General features: G+C 33.3%; 1 protein-coding gene across 21 annotated transcripts in view; it reads left to right on the top strand.

Annotated features, from left to right (window-relative positions):
* The window catches only part of PHF14 (PHD finger protein 14), a 200,140-nt gene that overhangs the window by 85,278 nt on the left and 98,915 nt on the right, over positions 1-15,947 (top strand). For 12 of the 21 annotated variants that reach the window (XR_012333945.1, XR_012333946.1, XR_012333947.1 and 9 more), the window contains 2 exons: positions 2,965-3,015; positions 3,137-3,258. The exons of 2 other annotated variants lie outside the window; for them this stretch is intronic. Coding sequence is in view for 11 of the 19 variants with exons in the window: in XM_073809676.1 (XP_073665777.1) it covers positions 2,965-3,015; positions 3,137-3,258 (173 nt within the window). In the remaining 8 variants the exon portion in view is untranslated. Of the gene's footprint in view, positions 1-2,964; positions 3,026-3,136; positions 3,259-15,947 lie in introns of all 21 variants that reach the window. 7 more of the 21 variants (XR_012333949.1, XR_012333950.1, XR_012333951.1 and 4 more) reach the window with 2 other exon arrangements.

The following is a 15,947-nucleotide window of genomic DNA, read 5'->3' as shown; positions in this document are numbered from 1 at the left end:
ATATTTTCTGATTCATTCAGGGATACCATGTTTAAGATATCTTATCTGTTATGATCGTAGGCAGGTATGAGTTATAACAGTTACAGTTGCTGCCACTTCATTAAAACTAGAAAAAAAACCCACAACTCTCAGCATTTTCTTGGTTGGGGAACTTGATATTGTGAAACATTGTGTTTGGATTAAATCCTCTTATTTTCAATTTTTGGAAATACTAGTTGTGTGATAAATGCTAAGGCTTGCTGCAAGTTATTTCGGTAATGGATCATGTTAGTCATTGTATGTGTAAGGTACCAAATTGGATAGAATATAGTGTCAGTTTGAAGTATTCAGGTCTCCTCTCCATTGGGTAAATTGTCTCATTTACTTGTTTCAAAATATAAAAACTCTTCATTTATGCGTCACGGTATTACAGTTTATTTACATATTCAAGTGAGAATAAGAGATTTGCTTTCTTATGATAATTTGCTCATCTCTATTTGGGATTAAATTATTAATCTTGGATTTGTCATGCAAGAAAAATCACTGAATTGAGAGTTGAGAGACCTGGGTTGAAGTTTACCTCTGTCAGTTTTCAGCTGTCTGATCATCAAGTCATTTCCCTGGCCTGCTATCTCAGAGCTCTAAGATGCTGTAATTTCGTATGGCTTGTAACAACTCTGGTTTTCTGGCTAGAATTTGTTTATGTTGCTTATGTTTAGTTATTTAAAATTACTGCAGGAGTACATCAGTGATTACCTTTTTGTAATATTGATACATGCATTTAAAATGACTGTTTTAGATAATTATATTTTTATTCATTTAAAAATATTTAATAAAATATAATAAAAAGGAATTTATAAATGCAGAGGTATGTAACTATGTCATTGTGTGATAGGATCATTCTGTGGCATTATGCTTTTTGATGCTAACTGCAGTATGGGTTTGAAGAACTTCCAATTGACGGAATCAAACCAGATATTCAAAGATTTAAAGTATTAATCAGAAATGGTAAATAATTATATATCTTCAAAAGAATTGAAAACATGAACTTGGAGCATTCACACATATACTTCAAAAATTAATTCAGTGATTAGATGATTCAAAAACTAGATGACTCAACAAAAGATGGGTTGAATGAAGAGAAATATGGAAATGTGTGAAGGCCTTTTGAGCATTCTTTAGATGTTTATAGAATTAAGATAAGTAATTTGAATATTTTCCCTTTGATATTGGTTATTAATTTTGATCACCTTTTTGAAATGGATGGCTATATGCATAAATTATGCAAATTGAAAATAGATTACCAGAGAAGGGAACAATAATTTACCCTTTTTGTCAGTTGTTTTATCATTTGTATTATCTAGCGTGTTCATCTGTGAGTTTCAATCAAAACACTTATTATTTATTTTATTAAAACAAATTTATTGAACTTTTATGTAATATGTATTGTATTAAATTTAAGTCTAGAAAGATGAATATGACATGGTCCTTACCAGTTTTGGGATAAACTGCATTGGGGGACAGAAATTGAAGCATGAGGAAAGGAGTGTCACAGAAGGGAAAGATGACTATACAAAGGGCTAGCCATAAGGTTTTAATTAGGACTTGGAGAAGTGTTGTCAATATTAAGGGCTGTTTTCAAACTTTAACGTGTGTATGACTTACTTGGGGATCTTTTTAAATGGCAGGTTCTAATTCAGTATGTTGTTCCGGGCATGAGATTCTTCATTTCTAACGAACTCCCTGGGGATGCCAGTGCTTATGAACCATGATTGATATTTTGAGGAGCAAGGCTTAGTACTAATTCTTTGGAAGTAAGAACAGATGTAGGGCCTGCATTTAAAACTTTTTCCTAGGTATAGTCTTACTTTTTCTTCCTTATTTCTTCCATAATGTAATTAAAACATACTGATTGGCAATATAAATGTAAATGAATATGTAGTCTATAAATTTACTTATTTTGAACGGCTAATTTAGTCAACTCTTGGTTATCTAGGGGCAGATTAAACAGAGTGCAGTTAGCCTGGGTACTGAATAACAAGTGACTCGGTATTGTAGAGAATTGAAACGACAGTAATTTAGAAAAACATTAATGTTTTTTATATTGGACAGCAATTCTCTTTAGAATTATTTGGTACCTACTCTAACGTGGGAATGATCTTTGGTCTCAACAGTCAGGTAAAGTAATTTTGGGGAGTGGTGCCTCCTTTTTCTTCCAGTCTCTCTAAAGAGCAGTGATCTTCACATGGGGATTATAAACCTCCAGAGGCTGTGCTACATGGGTGGAGATTTTTAACATATTGGCTGCAAATCCTATTGTACTTACATTACTTTCAAACATATGGATGGCATCTTTCAAATGGGAAATGTGTTCCAAAATACAGGATATAAATTTTAAGGAAATAAGCTTGAGTCACTTATACCATGTTTTTTTTAGTTAGTTGTATTTTAACTAGGATTGGGAGACATCTGAGACCTTTGCCTCCCACTTATTTACAGCTGTTAAAGATTGTTTCTTTATGTTATTCAAACATGTTTGTGCACGCACGCACACACACACAGAGGCATACAATAGATGTGAGTCCAGGTTTAGCATTTTAGCTCTAGAAGTCGTGTAAGTTATGAAAATTTAAATGTTCTGCATAAATCATCATTGTGTGATGTGTATGAGGTGTTCAGAAATATTCAAGCTAATTTTGTAGAACTTATTTTTCTTATCAGATACCTGTGTTATTTAACAGTAAAACACTGTCACTGTTGAGTGTATTTAATTTGTCTTGTGTTTATTTCCTCTGGCATAAATTGTAATAAAGTGCAATAGAGCAGTACAGCATTAATTAGAAATGCTAATTTTCCAAGTGCTTAACCGAAGCAGTAACATTTAACAGAGAAAATTTATTTTTATTATTAATTAAACATTAGATATTTTTGTGGATTTTTCTCTTTTTTTTCTTTCTTTTTTTTTTTTTCTGTTTTTTTTTTTAGAGAACCAGAGGACGAAAACGAAGCTTCATTCCTGAGGAAGAAAAACATGAGGTTGGAATAAGTTAAGCATATTTTACACAATCTAAATTTGAGAAACTTTCTTGCTTAAAATTATTTCTGTTTTCCTCATATCCTGATTTTATGTTTTGTTTCATCCTCCCTTGTATGGCAGGAGAGAGTTCCTAGAGAGAGGAGACAAAGGCAGTCTGTGTTACAAAAGAAGCCCAAGGCTGAGGATTTACGAACTGAATGTGCAACTTGCAAGGGAACTGGAGACAATGAAAACCTTGTCAGGTAAACTGGATGCTGAGACCTTGGCTTTGGGGGATTAAGGCTCCATCTTCATCATTTTCTCATCACAGATATAATGGGGAAAACAAATCACAGCATAGGACCTTTCTTAAAGTCTTATTTAGTGGAAACAGTACTTCAGAAACAGATTTCATCCACTTAGTAACCTGCCACACATGGTTATTCTCTGGATTTAGATGTAATTAAGAGTGATTATCTGGATTTTGAACAAAAGAGAATTAATTTCCCATTGACAAGAGAAGTTGACCGTGCTCTGCATATAGAGGCCACAAAAATATATAATTTGATCCAAACCCTTTGTGCTAAGATTATTATGTTTTATCTCATAAAACAATAAAATTACTAAGTTCTGTTAGCATGTTATAAAAGTTGAAGTTTATTAGAGATAATGATGACAGATACTTTTTCTTGACAAAAACTTCGTTAGCACTTCCTTATCATTTTTCAAAACAATGTGTTAAATGCTTCTCTCTTATGAAATAAAGAAAGGTGAAAAGATGGCCTAGATAGACATTTTTTGTTTTTTGTTTGGTTTTCTTCTTTGCTTCTTTGTTTTGTTCTGTTACTTTTTTTTTTTTTAAATCAGACATAATTCTAATCAGGAATCTCAGCTGATACGGCACAGTGGCTATTCCTGAGGGTCCAGAGACTGCTAATTTTAGCCATTTGCCTCTCTTGCTGAGATGAAGAAATTGCTCAAAGCCCTGGGTGAGATGAAGGAGTGGGGGGGGGTGATCAAAAGGAGACCTCATCTAAATAAAAGAGGTATCCTCTTTTCAAAGGACAGTGACACAAAGAATCTTTTAGTATGTTACAGGAACGCTTTCTGATTTCCTTCAAAAATTGTCTTTTGATAAAGCCCTATTGAACTAACTCATGGCACAGAAATTAAATGTTTCAAAAAGAGTAAGTTGATAAAATGCATATTAGTACTGTTACAGGATTTTAAATATTTGCTTTCAAAATGATGTCATTAAAAGTATAATTTGTTTGTTTTAATTCCTCAAGTAAAGGCACCTGGTTTTAAATTTCATGGGGTTTTTATAATGTCGCTGAGGAAGGTAATGAGAAAGTAAAAATTCCAGTAAAGAAATACAAAGTGCTTCAACAAAGTTGAGAAAGTCTATCATATTAGGCCACTGTTTTTTGAAGTAGTTTATGTAGAATATCATGAGAGCTCTCCTGGAGGTTAAGCTCATTTAAGTTTAAGGTAAATTAGTTCTAATGTCAGAAGATACACATGAATAATTCTGACTGCAACATAATTTTCTGATTTGTGTAAAAAAAGAAAGCATAAGCATAACAGAGTGGAGTACATAAAACAACAAAAATAAACAGAAGAAAAAATTATAAAAACAGTCTTACATAATGAAGAAAAATTCAGTCTAGAAGAAAATTCCCATGGGGGTTGAGGGTGGCATTATAGGGCATGATCATTTTGAAACACTAGTTAAAAACTTAAGAGACCTGGTTATACTCTTTAATTACTTAAACCTATGTAAATATCTACCTCTAATTTTTTTTTTTTAAGATAGTAGCTTGATTCAGGCCTTGTTGCTATAGGCCCTATATGTTTTTGCCAGGTTTTTATTTTATTTTTTTGGTCATGTATTTGAAAGAAAGAACCTAGGAAATAAGTACAATTTTATTTTAAAAGCCACTTAATACAAGAGCATCTCCAAGACATTGTATTATATAGTTGTTTTAAAAAAAATAGGTATTGGGCTTCCCTGGTGGTGCAGTGGTTGAGAGTCCGCCTGCCGATGCAGGGGACATGGGTTCGTGCCCCGGTCCGGGAAGATCCCACATGCCACGGAGCGGCTAGGCCCGTGAGCCATGGCCGCTGAGCCTGCATGTCTGGAGCCTGTGCTGCACAACGGGAGAGGCCACAACAGTGAGAGGCCCGCGTACCGCAAAAAAAAAAAAAAAAAAGTATCATGTTTCTTTGATTCTTGATAAGATTTTTAATTAATATTAGCCTTTCCTCTCATTTAATTAGTTCCTGTTATAAAATTTTCATCCTTAATTACATTATTATAACATTCCAGTGTCTGGGGTTTTTGTGAAAGTCTCGTGAAAGGTAAAGATATTTTTGTTACTCTAGAAATGATGGATATACAAAGTCTTTTTCCTTGGTTTTGCCTTGTTAAGAAGATAACATCACAGATTTTATGCAAAGATTTTAAAAAGGTTATGAAGAGGGAATTAAATGTTTTATAAATATTATATATTGATAATGTTTCTGAGGATAAAACAAGCTGGATATAAAGCAGTGCCATCAAGTGTTTTATGGTTATAATATGATTGTTCTTTAAATATGTACACACACACACACACACACACACACACACACACACATTCAGTTTAAGCACTTTGCTCTTGGGATAAAGAAGAATTTTATGTAGAATTTCATGTGTTTAAAAAGGTACTCATAAGCTAATATCTGCCATTTCCCTTAACATCTCTTTTATTTAGTAATTGGCACCATCATTTTTGCAAATCTGCCCCAAAAGCGCACACTTTTATGATTAAGTTGCATCTTAAATATTATGTATACACGCTATTTTTAACTTTATTTTAAGACATTTTAAATTACACTTTATTTTCCCTAAAGATATATTTCAGTGCTTGATCATTATACTCACTATGTATGTCTATTAAGTTCTCTTATAAAATTAAACTTCTTGGATCATAATTTAATTAATTTACTTAATTTTTTATTGAATTTACTGTATTTTCTCAAGTTCCTCTGAACTAATATACATGACTCTTTAGAATCAGCAGTTTAGCAGTTTTGATTTTGAAACCACACTTCTCTATGTAATTCAGGCTGTATAAAAAATTTCTTTCTTATTTTTTTTTCCTTTCTATTTCAGTTATTTGTATATATGTATACATTAATTTACATGTATAATTTTTAATATCACTAGGAAATTGCAATCAATTTATCAGTTAACTGTAATAATAGGTTCCAAATGTTATTTTCTGTTTTGTCTTTAAGTTTTTCTCAGGCCTTTGGCAAGTAATTTAGTATTTCTGGGTCTTAGTTTTTCCATCTGTTGTACATGATAAGAATTGTACTATGTTCCATTACAAGCTTTGTGAGTAATTCTGTATGAAATAGTAGGGCAGTGGTATTACTTAGTAATTTAAAGAATACAGGGCTTCCCTGGTGGCGCAGTGGCTGAGAGTCCACCTGCCGATGCAGGGGACATGGGTTCGTCCCCCAGTTCAGGAAGATACCACATGCCGCAGAGCGGCTGGGCCCGTGAGCCATGGCCGCTGAGCCTGCGCATCCGGAGCCTCTGCTCCGCAACTGGAGAGGCCACAACAGTGAGAGGCCTGCGTACCGCCAAAAAAAGAAAAAAAAAGAAAAAGAAAAAGAGTACATATATGTGGGCTCTGAAATAAGGGTTCCTGTTGGTAAATATGATACAGTAATAATATAAATGCATATTTTTTACTTTTCAGAGAATGTGCATTTTTTTTATTTAATTATTCCTGCAATATGGAGGACAAAAAATTTGAATTTGTTGAAACACGTTCCCTAAAACGATTAGACTAATAAACTATTTCCGCTAAACATGGGAAATATGAAAATTACCACAAGGTGTTAAAGACAAAGATAGTTTACAGTATCATATGGATTTTTTTAAAAAAAATAGTGCTTCCTATTTTTGCCATCTACTTTTTAAACTTAATTAAAATTTGTCTGCAAAGTTTACAGTCGAAAATATATTCCTTTATGTTATTTAGTGCAATTAAATGCTGAAGGCCAAATTGAAACTGTCTTGGAATTGTGAGGTCTTTTGGGGTATTTATCTCCTTGCTGTGGATATTCATTGTTGGAGGTAGTTTTGAGCCTTTAGTGATATCTTACTTGGTTTTGCTTCCACAGTTCCTGGGACATTTAATGCTCAGTAAATGCTTGGTAAATGAATGACTGTGCCACATAAGTAGTGACTGATTATTCTTTGCTGAATTAATTAAAAAAAAAACCTTTTACTATTATAATTTATTCCTAGAACAAATTGGTCACTCAGTGTAAGTATTTGATGAAGACGTTTAAAAGGCTTAATAAAGGAGGATTACTTTCCTGTCACTAAAGAATAGTGGATGAGTTTTTTCTGTGTCTTAGGTAAAGAACTAGGAATCACAGAGTTGAGATTAGTTGATACACTCATGTGACAGTAGAAATGATTCTTCTTTTTGAACATATTTAATTTTCAAAGGATAGATTTTAGAGGTAGGTAGGCTTTTCTTCTCTATAATTCTTCATTAAACTATCAAATTAGGAATAAGACCAAACTTGTAGGCCTCAAATTTTATCTTAACTGTGTAAACTCATTGTGACACATTTTATTACTTAATGGGAGATAGGAAGAAGCAAAAAGGTCTCCTAAAACTAAGAACCTTAAAATCCATTGGTCCTCTTAAATAGCATCTTTAATTTTTATCTTGTATTGTGGCCATTACTTAGAAGCAGTGAAGGTAGGAAATGATCTATGAAGCTATTTTACTTTTATAGCTAAGTTCACACCATTAAATGTTTGCTGTATTCTCTTCCTTATTTGAAGATATGGCAAGTTATATAGATATTGAACCATTTTGGTTACAAGGTTAGGATGTTTGTTTGGTCTGTTAACAATGTTGTTAGCACTTTTATTTATTTCACAATTTAAACATATAGCTTCTGAGTGCCTTCCCCAAAACCAAATTTGATGGTATCATAAGTTATTAGGAGCACCAGCACAAATTCATATTTATCAGATTTTTATTTCAAATATTAGTCTCTTTGATAAATCAGATTTAAAAATTTTTAATTACGTGTCCTGTTCTCACTGGTATGGAGGCTTATAGACTGCCTGGGTCATAGTAAGGGGTGTTTTCCCCCAGAGATTTGATTAGACCAACAGAGCAAGGTTTAGTTGTAACTTTAGTTACTGTGTTCACAGAATATAAGGTCACTTTAAATAGATTGTTTTAGTGAATGAAATGAAACCTAGTTTCATTTCTTTTAAGAACACTTAAGATTGCATTTGATAGGTTGCTTAAAACAAATACAATGAATTATTTTATTTTGATTATAGACTTACCAGTTTACTGTTTTTTATGCAGTTTATCACATAATAATCACTCTAAATGGTAAAATTTGCTTATTCATGTAGGAATATCAAATGATTGTAAAGTGATGGTGCAAATGTATATTATTTGGATACTTATAAATTAGAACTTAGAAACAAATAGAAATTTTAAAATTATTTGTCATCTAATAAATTTCAAATTATTAAAAACATTTCCTGCACAAAGACATTTCTGGCTAATCTTCTGTTTCTTTTCCTTACTTCTACCAACAATTTCAGGGATAAGTTTTAGGTTTTTGTTTTGTTTTGTCTTGTAACCCTGAGTCAGTGATTGGTATAGTACAAATTACTGTATTCTAAAGGATTGTTTCCAAAGTTTAGATTTCTAATATTTCTTTCAATTGTGTGTGGTAAAATATATCCCCTCTTGTCACCCTGATGTCCTGTGTGATATGCCTCTTTCTTCAAGTTTCACTGCTGTTAGCTCTGGAATATGTTTCACTTGAAAGTATGACCATCTTAAAGGCAAGATCTCTGTTTTACTTATCTTTACAGCTCCCATGTTCTTACTCCAAGTCACTGAGCAAGGGGTGCCTCCCCATGGTGGTTAGTGACTTACACACTTCATAGGAGGTTGCGTTAAGGAATCATTGGCCAGATATTAAATCTTCCTAATTTTTATTTTTAATATAAAGTAGATTTAAAATAAAAATCTGATCTAAAAATAGATTTAATATACAAGGCAAAGATAAAGTAGCATATCAAGATGTCTCAGAAAGCATATAGACTTATTGTAACCCATAGCCTGTGGAAATATGCTGCCTAATTCTTTTAACAGGGAAGATAGGGCTTCCCCGGTGGCGCAGTGGTTGAGAGTCCGCCTGCCGATGCAGGGGACACGGGTTCGTGCCCAGGTCCGGGAAGATCCCACATGCCGCGGAGCGGCTGGGCCCGTGAGCCATGGCCTCTGAGCCTGTGCGTCCAGAGCCTGTGCTCCGCAACGGGAGAGGCCACAACAGTGAGAGGCCCACGTACCGCTAAAAAAAAAAAAAAGGGAAGATAAGTGTAGCATTCTAAATACAAGCTGATGAAGCATTAGGAATTATTTGAAAATTTAAACAAAGGAATATAATTATGACCTGAAACTTTGTTTTCTTAGATTTTTAACTGTTTAAAAAACTTTTACATTTACGTTATTTTTTAAATAAGCATTATAAGAAATAGTTTATAGAAACAGCTTTTCAAGGAAATTCTGATATGAATACCAAACAATAACATCATCTAATGCTTAAGTAAAATTGAAATTCAATAAAATTCAGGACACGTATTTCTGTCACATTCTGGAGGGTTTAACATAATTATGTCCCTATTTTGAGACAATATTTCTAAATTTTCATTTTGTTTAACAGTTCATTTTTAAGGTTTTTGATTTAAAAACAATAAATTATCCGTTCTACTTTAGTTTTGAAAGTTTATTATAGTTTTTGAAAACCAGGTCATTTAATTGTATTAACGTAAAAAAAAAAACCAACTAGTTAATTGAATCAGCTTAATACCAGAAGTAAAACTCTCTAAGAATGCCAATATTTAATATATGAATAATGCTAGAATGTGTGAAGAAATCAGCCTGAGCATCAATAAACAAAACATAGTTTTCTTTCTTTTTTTTTTTCAAAGATAAGTAGGAAAAAATGCAAATATTACAACTACTTAAAGTTTCATAATGTATCACCCTTCCTGATATGTTTTTTTAAATAGGTATTTTGACAAAATATGATCTTAGTAATTTTGGTATAGACCAAAAAATTAAAAATCAAGTAACAAAAATGGCTGTATCTACTTAGAAACGTAATTACATGTGCTTTGTTTCAGTGTTTTTAAATCCAGACTGTGTAAACTACTTAGAGAAACAATAATTCAACTTCCCAAAAGTTGTAAATTCTGAATTAATGATGAAACAAGCTTAAACAGTTTCATGGAAATATTTTTTTCAATTATTAAAATGTATTTATAAATTGTCTTGTCCGATTTAGGTCTCAGGACAATATATTTTCCTATTTGCTCAAGCTTAGAATATATAGGAAGTAGTTTCAGAATTGCCAACCCAAACCACGGCAAAAAAGTAAATCTAAGTTCAGTAGTTGTTTGGGTGGGTGTGTGTGGTAAAAGTTACATACAATGAAATGCCTAAATGTTAAGTGAATAAAGTAGTGAATTTTAACAAAAGCATGCACTCATGTAACCCCCATTTCTATCAAAGTATAGAACATTTTCATCACTCCCCAAAAGCTGTGCCCTTTCCTGGTCAGTCCCTCTTCTCAAAGGCAACCACTTTTCTATTTTTTTCCCTTATAAGTTGCCTCCTATAGAGTTTCATATAACTGGCATGTTTAGTATTTATTTGATGTCTGCCATTTTAATGAGTGTGTGAGGGAATCCCACTGTGGTTTTAGTTTGCATTACCCTGATGTATAATGATGTTGAGCACATTTTCATGTGCTCACTGGCTATTTGTATGTCTTCCTTTGTGAACTAATTCTTTTGCTGATTAAAAAAAAAATTGGGTTGTATGTTTAGTATTGAGTTATAGGAACTTTTAATATGTTCTGGATTTAAGTTTTTTTACAAATGCATGTTTTTCAAACATATGCTCCTTATCTATGGCCTGCCTATTCATTTTCTTAATGGTGTTAAAGAGCAGAAGTTACTAATTTTACTAAGTCCAGTTTAGCAACTTTTATGATTATTGCTCTTGTTTCCTATCTAAGAAGTCTTGGCCTAGGTCCAGGTCACAAAAATTATCTCCTTCGTTTTCTTCTAGAAGCTTTATGATTTATCTTTTATATTGAGATATGTGATTCATCTGACATTAATTTTTATGGTCTCAGGTAGAGTTAAGGAAGGTTTGTTTATTATCCCATGTGGGTTTCCAGTTTTCCAGTGCCATTTGTTGAAAACGCTTGCCTTTCCACATTAAGTTGCTTTCGTTCCACTGTTAAATATCAATCGACTTTTTAAATGAGGGTCGATTTCTAGACTTTGTGTTGTGTTCCATCAAGCTATGTACTTATTTCTGTGCCAGTACCAGTCGTCTTGATTCTTGGGGCCTTATGATAAGCTCTTTTGTTTTTCTGGATCCTTTGCATTTTCATATGTGTTAGAAAGAGCTTTTTATTTTCATTAAAAAGAATAAAGTCTGTATATAATACCAAAAAAGCACAGGCAGCAACAGCAACAACAAAAATATATAAGTTGGACTTCATTCAAAATTAAAAATGTTTGTGTATCAAAAGAATCTATCAACAGAGTGAAAAGGCAACCCACAAAATGGGAGAGATATTTGCAAATCATATATCTGATGAGGTATTGATATCAAGAATATAAAAAGCACAAGAAATCATTCACAGCAATAAGGAAAAAACCTGATTAAAAATGAGTAAAGGACTTGAATAGACATTTCTCCAAAGAAGATATACAAATGAGTAATAAGCACATGAAAAGATGCTAAACATTAATCATTAGTGTAACTCAAATCAAAACCACAATGAGATACTGCTTCAGACCCATTAAAATGGCTATTATTAAACAAACAAACAAAAATCGAAAAATAAGTTTTGGGGAGGATGTGGAGAAGAAGGAATTTCATTTCTGAGTGTATACCCAAAAGAATTGAAAGCAGGGACTTAAAGAGATACTGTACATTCATATTCATGGCAGCATTATTGGCAGTAGCCGAATGGTGGAAGCAACCCAAGTGTCCATCAATGGATGGATGGATAAACAAAATGTGGTATATGCGTACAGTGGGATATTATTCAACCATAACAAGGAAGGAAATTCTGACGCATGCTGTAACATGGATGAACATTGGAGACCTTATGCTGAGTGAAATAAGCCAGTCACAAAAGAACAAATGTTGTATGATTCTACTTAATATGGGATACTTAGTCAAGTTCATAGGGAAAGAAAATAGAATGGTGGTTGCCAGGAGCAGGGTGACTGTGGAGTTAGTGTTTAATGGGTACAGAGTTTCAGTTGGGTAAAATGAAAAAGTTCTGGAGATGGTTGGTGGTGATGGTTGCACAACAGTGTGAAAATACTTAATGCTTCAGAAATATACACTTAAAAATGGTTAAAATGGTAAGTTTTATGTATATTTAACCAAATTTTTTCAAAAGAAGCCTACTGGGATTTTGATTAGCTTTGTGTTGAATACATGGATGAATTTGGGGGAACATTAACATCTTAACAGTATTTTCTGATCCATGAACTAGGTATATCTCTACATTTATTCAGATTTTCAAATATCCATTATTTTTTCTCATTGGATGTTTTTGTAGTTTTCATTGTAGAAGTCTTGTATGTCTATTATTAAATGTATTCCTAAGTATTTAATGTTTTTTGATGCTATTGTATAAGAATAAAATATGATTTCTTTTAACTGTTTATGCAAGTTTTGAGAGCTACCAGGAGTTGAGGTAGTCAATTAGGATCACAAGCCAAGCTGAAAGTTACAATTAAAATTATTAATTTGTTGCAGTAGTATAAGCAAGAGGCCAAACGTTTAGGAAAGGTTGCTGGTTCCCAGAATGTTCCATTTCCCCGCACTGATAAGGGTCTAGTGGATCGGTGCCGAAATGGGGAGGGGTTGGGGCATTAAGGTCACTACTGAGGCAGCCTGGACAGAAGGTCCTTGCTGTTTAATGGACCCAGGGGCTGGAGGGGAGGAAAAGGAGAAGCGGTAGGCAATAGAACAGTACTGAGTCGGTGGAGCAAAGTGTCTTTAAGACCCCTCAATGAGGAGATCTTGGCAGAGGTGCACAAGCAGTCTTTCAGTCTGGCTTTTCCATTCCCCACGGAAAGAGGCCTCAAAAGTTAGATCAGCCTTACAGTCCTGGGGTAAACCCCTCTTGGTCGTGAGGTGTTGCCTCTTTTATATGTGTATTTTTTTATTTTTTGGATTTCATTTGCTAATATTTTGATAAGGGTTTTGTGTCTCTATTCACGAAAGTATTATTCTTTTAATTTCTTAAGTCTTTATCAGGTTTTGTTATCAGGTTATATTGGCCTTCTAAAAGGTGTTACAAAGTATTCTGGTTTTTTTTTTTTGAAGCATTTTTGATTGATTTTATTTCTTCATTGAGTTTTCATTGAATTCCTCAATGAAACTATCTGGACCAGAGTTTCTTTGTTGGGACGTTTTTGGTAATTAATTCAATTTTTAAAATAGGTAATAGAGCTATTGAAATTTTTTCTTCTGTCTTATGCTAGTTGTGGTAAGCGTGTTTTTTCAAGCAATTTATTCATTTCATTTCAGTTGGAAGTTGCTTCTTTTCTTTAGTCTTGCTTTTATTTTGAATGTGCACTACAACTATTTGCTTGAGACTTTCCAGCTTCCTATAATATTTCGGATCATATTCTCTTCTTCCTTCTAATACTAGGTCAGTATTTACTTCTTTCATGTATCCTTCCAGACTTACATGATCCCATAATGATCTTTTTCTTACTTTGATTGCCCTTGGGACCCACATAAAATCCCACATCATGCTGTTATCCACTTGCTTGCAAATTGTCTGTGAATTTTTACTTTTTTCACTAGATTAGGTCAGGCCTTCTATTTAGTCATGATGATTTCCTTAGTTTATACAATATGGCACAAGAAGTTAATTCAGAATAAATGCTTATTAAATTATTTACTGATGCATTGCTAAATCTGTATGCATTGCAGCTTTATACACTGAAATAGTATGTAATCTCTTTGAGGGCAGAGACATTTCTTTAAGTCCAAATTGTTTCTTTTCATTTTTAATTATTAAAAACAAACTTTAAAATAGTATATATATGTTGCAAACAACAGCAAAAAAGAGTGGTAAAAAATGGTTTCTGGTTGACTGCGATTACTTCACTCAGAGTAGGAGATCTCAATTAGTCCAAGCTTCTCACTTGCCAGTGCTGGCAAGTCACTTAATCTCTATGGATCTCAGTTTTCTTATTTTACTGGAGAAGATATCAGGCTATATCATCTCTGAGGTCTAACACACTAGCTCTGATATTCAAAGGTTATGTGATATTCCAAGTTCCCAAATAAATACTGCCTATGTGTTTACATTCCGTCACAGCTCTCCTGTAAACACCTACTTTCAGAATCTCTTGCTAGAGTATTCTGTAACTGTGTAGAATATGATTAATGATCAAGTCTCTTAGAGTGGAAGCCATTCTTGTTGCCCTTTCTCTCATTTAGCTAGAGAGGAGTGGAAGTTATTTCCTTTGATAAAGCGTACTTCCTTTGATAAAGAGCAAATATCTCTTTTCTTTTTTAAAATAACTATATTGAGATCTCATTTTCATACCATACAAATTCAGCCATTTTAAGTGTAGACTGTAGTAATTTTTAATAAATTTATAGAAGTGTTCAGCTATCACTACAATCCTATTTTAGAGCAATTCCATCACCTCAAAAAGTGCTGTGCCTCTACACTGTAAATCCTAGCTTCCACCCCAGCCCCAGACAACCATGGCAAATGTTCTCTTGTCTCTGGTTCCTCATAGCCTATTCCTTTCCTGATCCTTTTTTTTTTTCATCTTAATATTATGCTTATACATGTTTCTAGTTTTGGGTTTTTTTTTTTTTTTTCCAAAAAAAGTTTAATGCACTAAAGGCAACAAAGATTCTTTTCTAGAGGAAACTTTAGTCAGGTTACTGAACTTTCTCCTCAGCTCATCTGTATATTTCCTTATAAAGTCCAGTGTTAGCAAGAACCCTGCTAAGTTACTTTAAGCAGAACCCCCCACCCTTGATATCTGATCACCCTAGATACCTGATCAGGTTCCTCATCCTCTACTATTCTGATCACCTTGGCCTGTCTTAAGCAAAAATCCTTTTAGGTCAGTTTAGCCAGAACCCCCTTAGCCCTGATGTTTCCGCTTACTAATTTTCTATCCACTGATCCCCACCGTGTTCTTTGGCTATAAATTCCCACTTGCCCGTACTGTATTCAGAGTTGAGCCCAATCTTTCTCCCCCAATATAAAATCCCATTGCAGTGGTTCTTAAATCTATCATGATGGTCCTAAATAAAGCCTGCCATACCATCTTGAACAGCTGTCATTGAATCTGTTTTTTGTTTAACAAAGGAATTTTAATTAAAGAGATATTTCTAATTAAAGTGAGTCTTGAAATGTGAACAAATTACTCCATTTCATTCCTTCTTCAGCTTGATATTTTACATTGGATGTTTTTAAAACAAGCCTGCTAAATTTATGTGACGAGCCTAAATGTTATTAAATTTTAAAGTCTTTCTACATTTTGGGAGAGAGTTTTATATAATGGATGATTAAGTGGGGATTTATAGACACTCTGCTGGGTATGAAACCTGTTTCTGTTATTTGTGAACTCTGCCTTTATGTTCCCTGTGGCTTAGTTTCTTTATCTGTAAAATAACCATAATCAGTAGTACCTAACCCATAGATTGTTGGAGGATTAATTGAGATAAATACAAGTAAGTGGCTTGGCACAAGTGTTAGAGAATTCTAAATGCCTTATATATGCAAATGACAACTGTAATAAACCATTTATATAATGCTTACT

This window comes from Tursiops truncatus, chromosome 9, assembly GCF_011762595.2.
Source record: "Tursiops truncatus isolate mTurTru1 chromosome 9, mTurTru1.mat.Y, whole genome shotgun sequence".
In the NCBI taxonomy this organism is placed as follows: Eukaryota; Metazoa; Chordata; class Mammalia; order Artiodactyla; family Delphinidae; genus Tursiops; species Tursiops truncatus.
The sequence above is the reverse complement of the archived record's forward strand: the minus strand, read 5'-3'. Positions and strand labels throughout refer to the sequence as shown.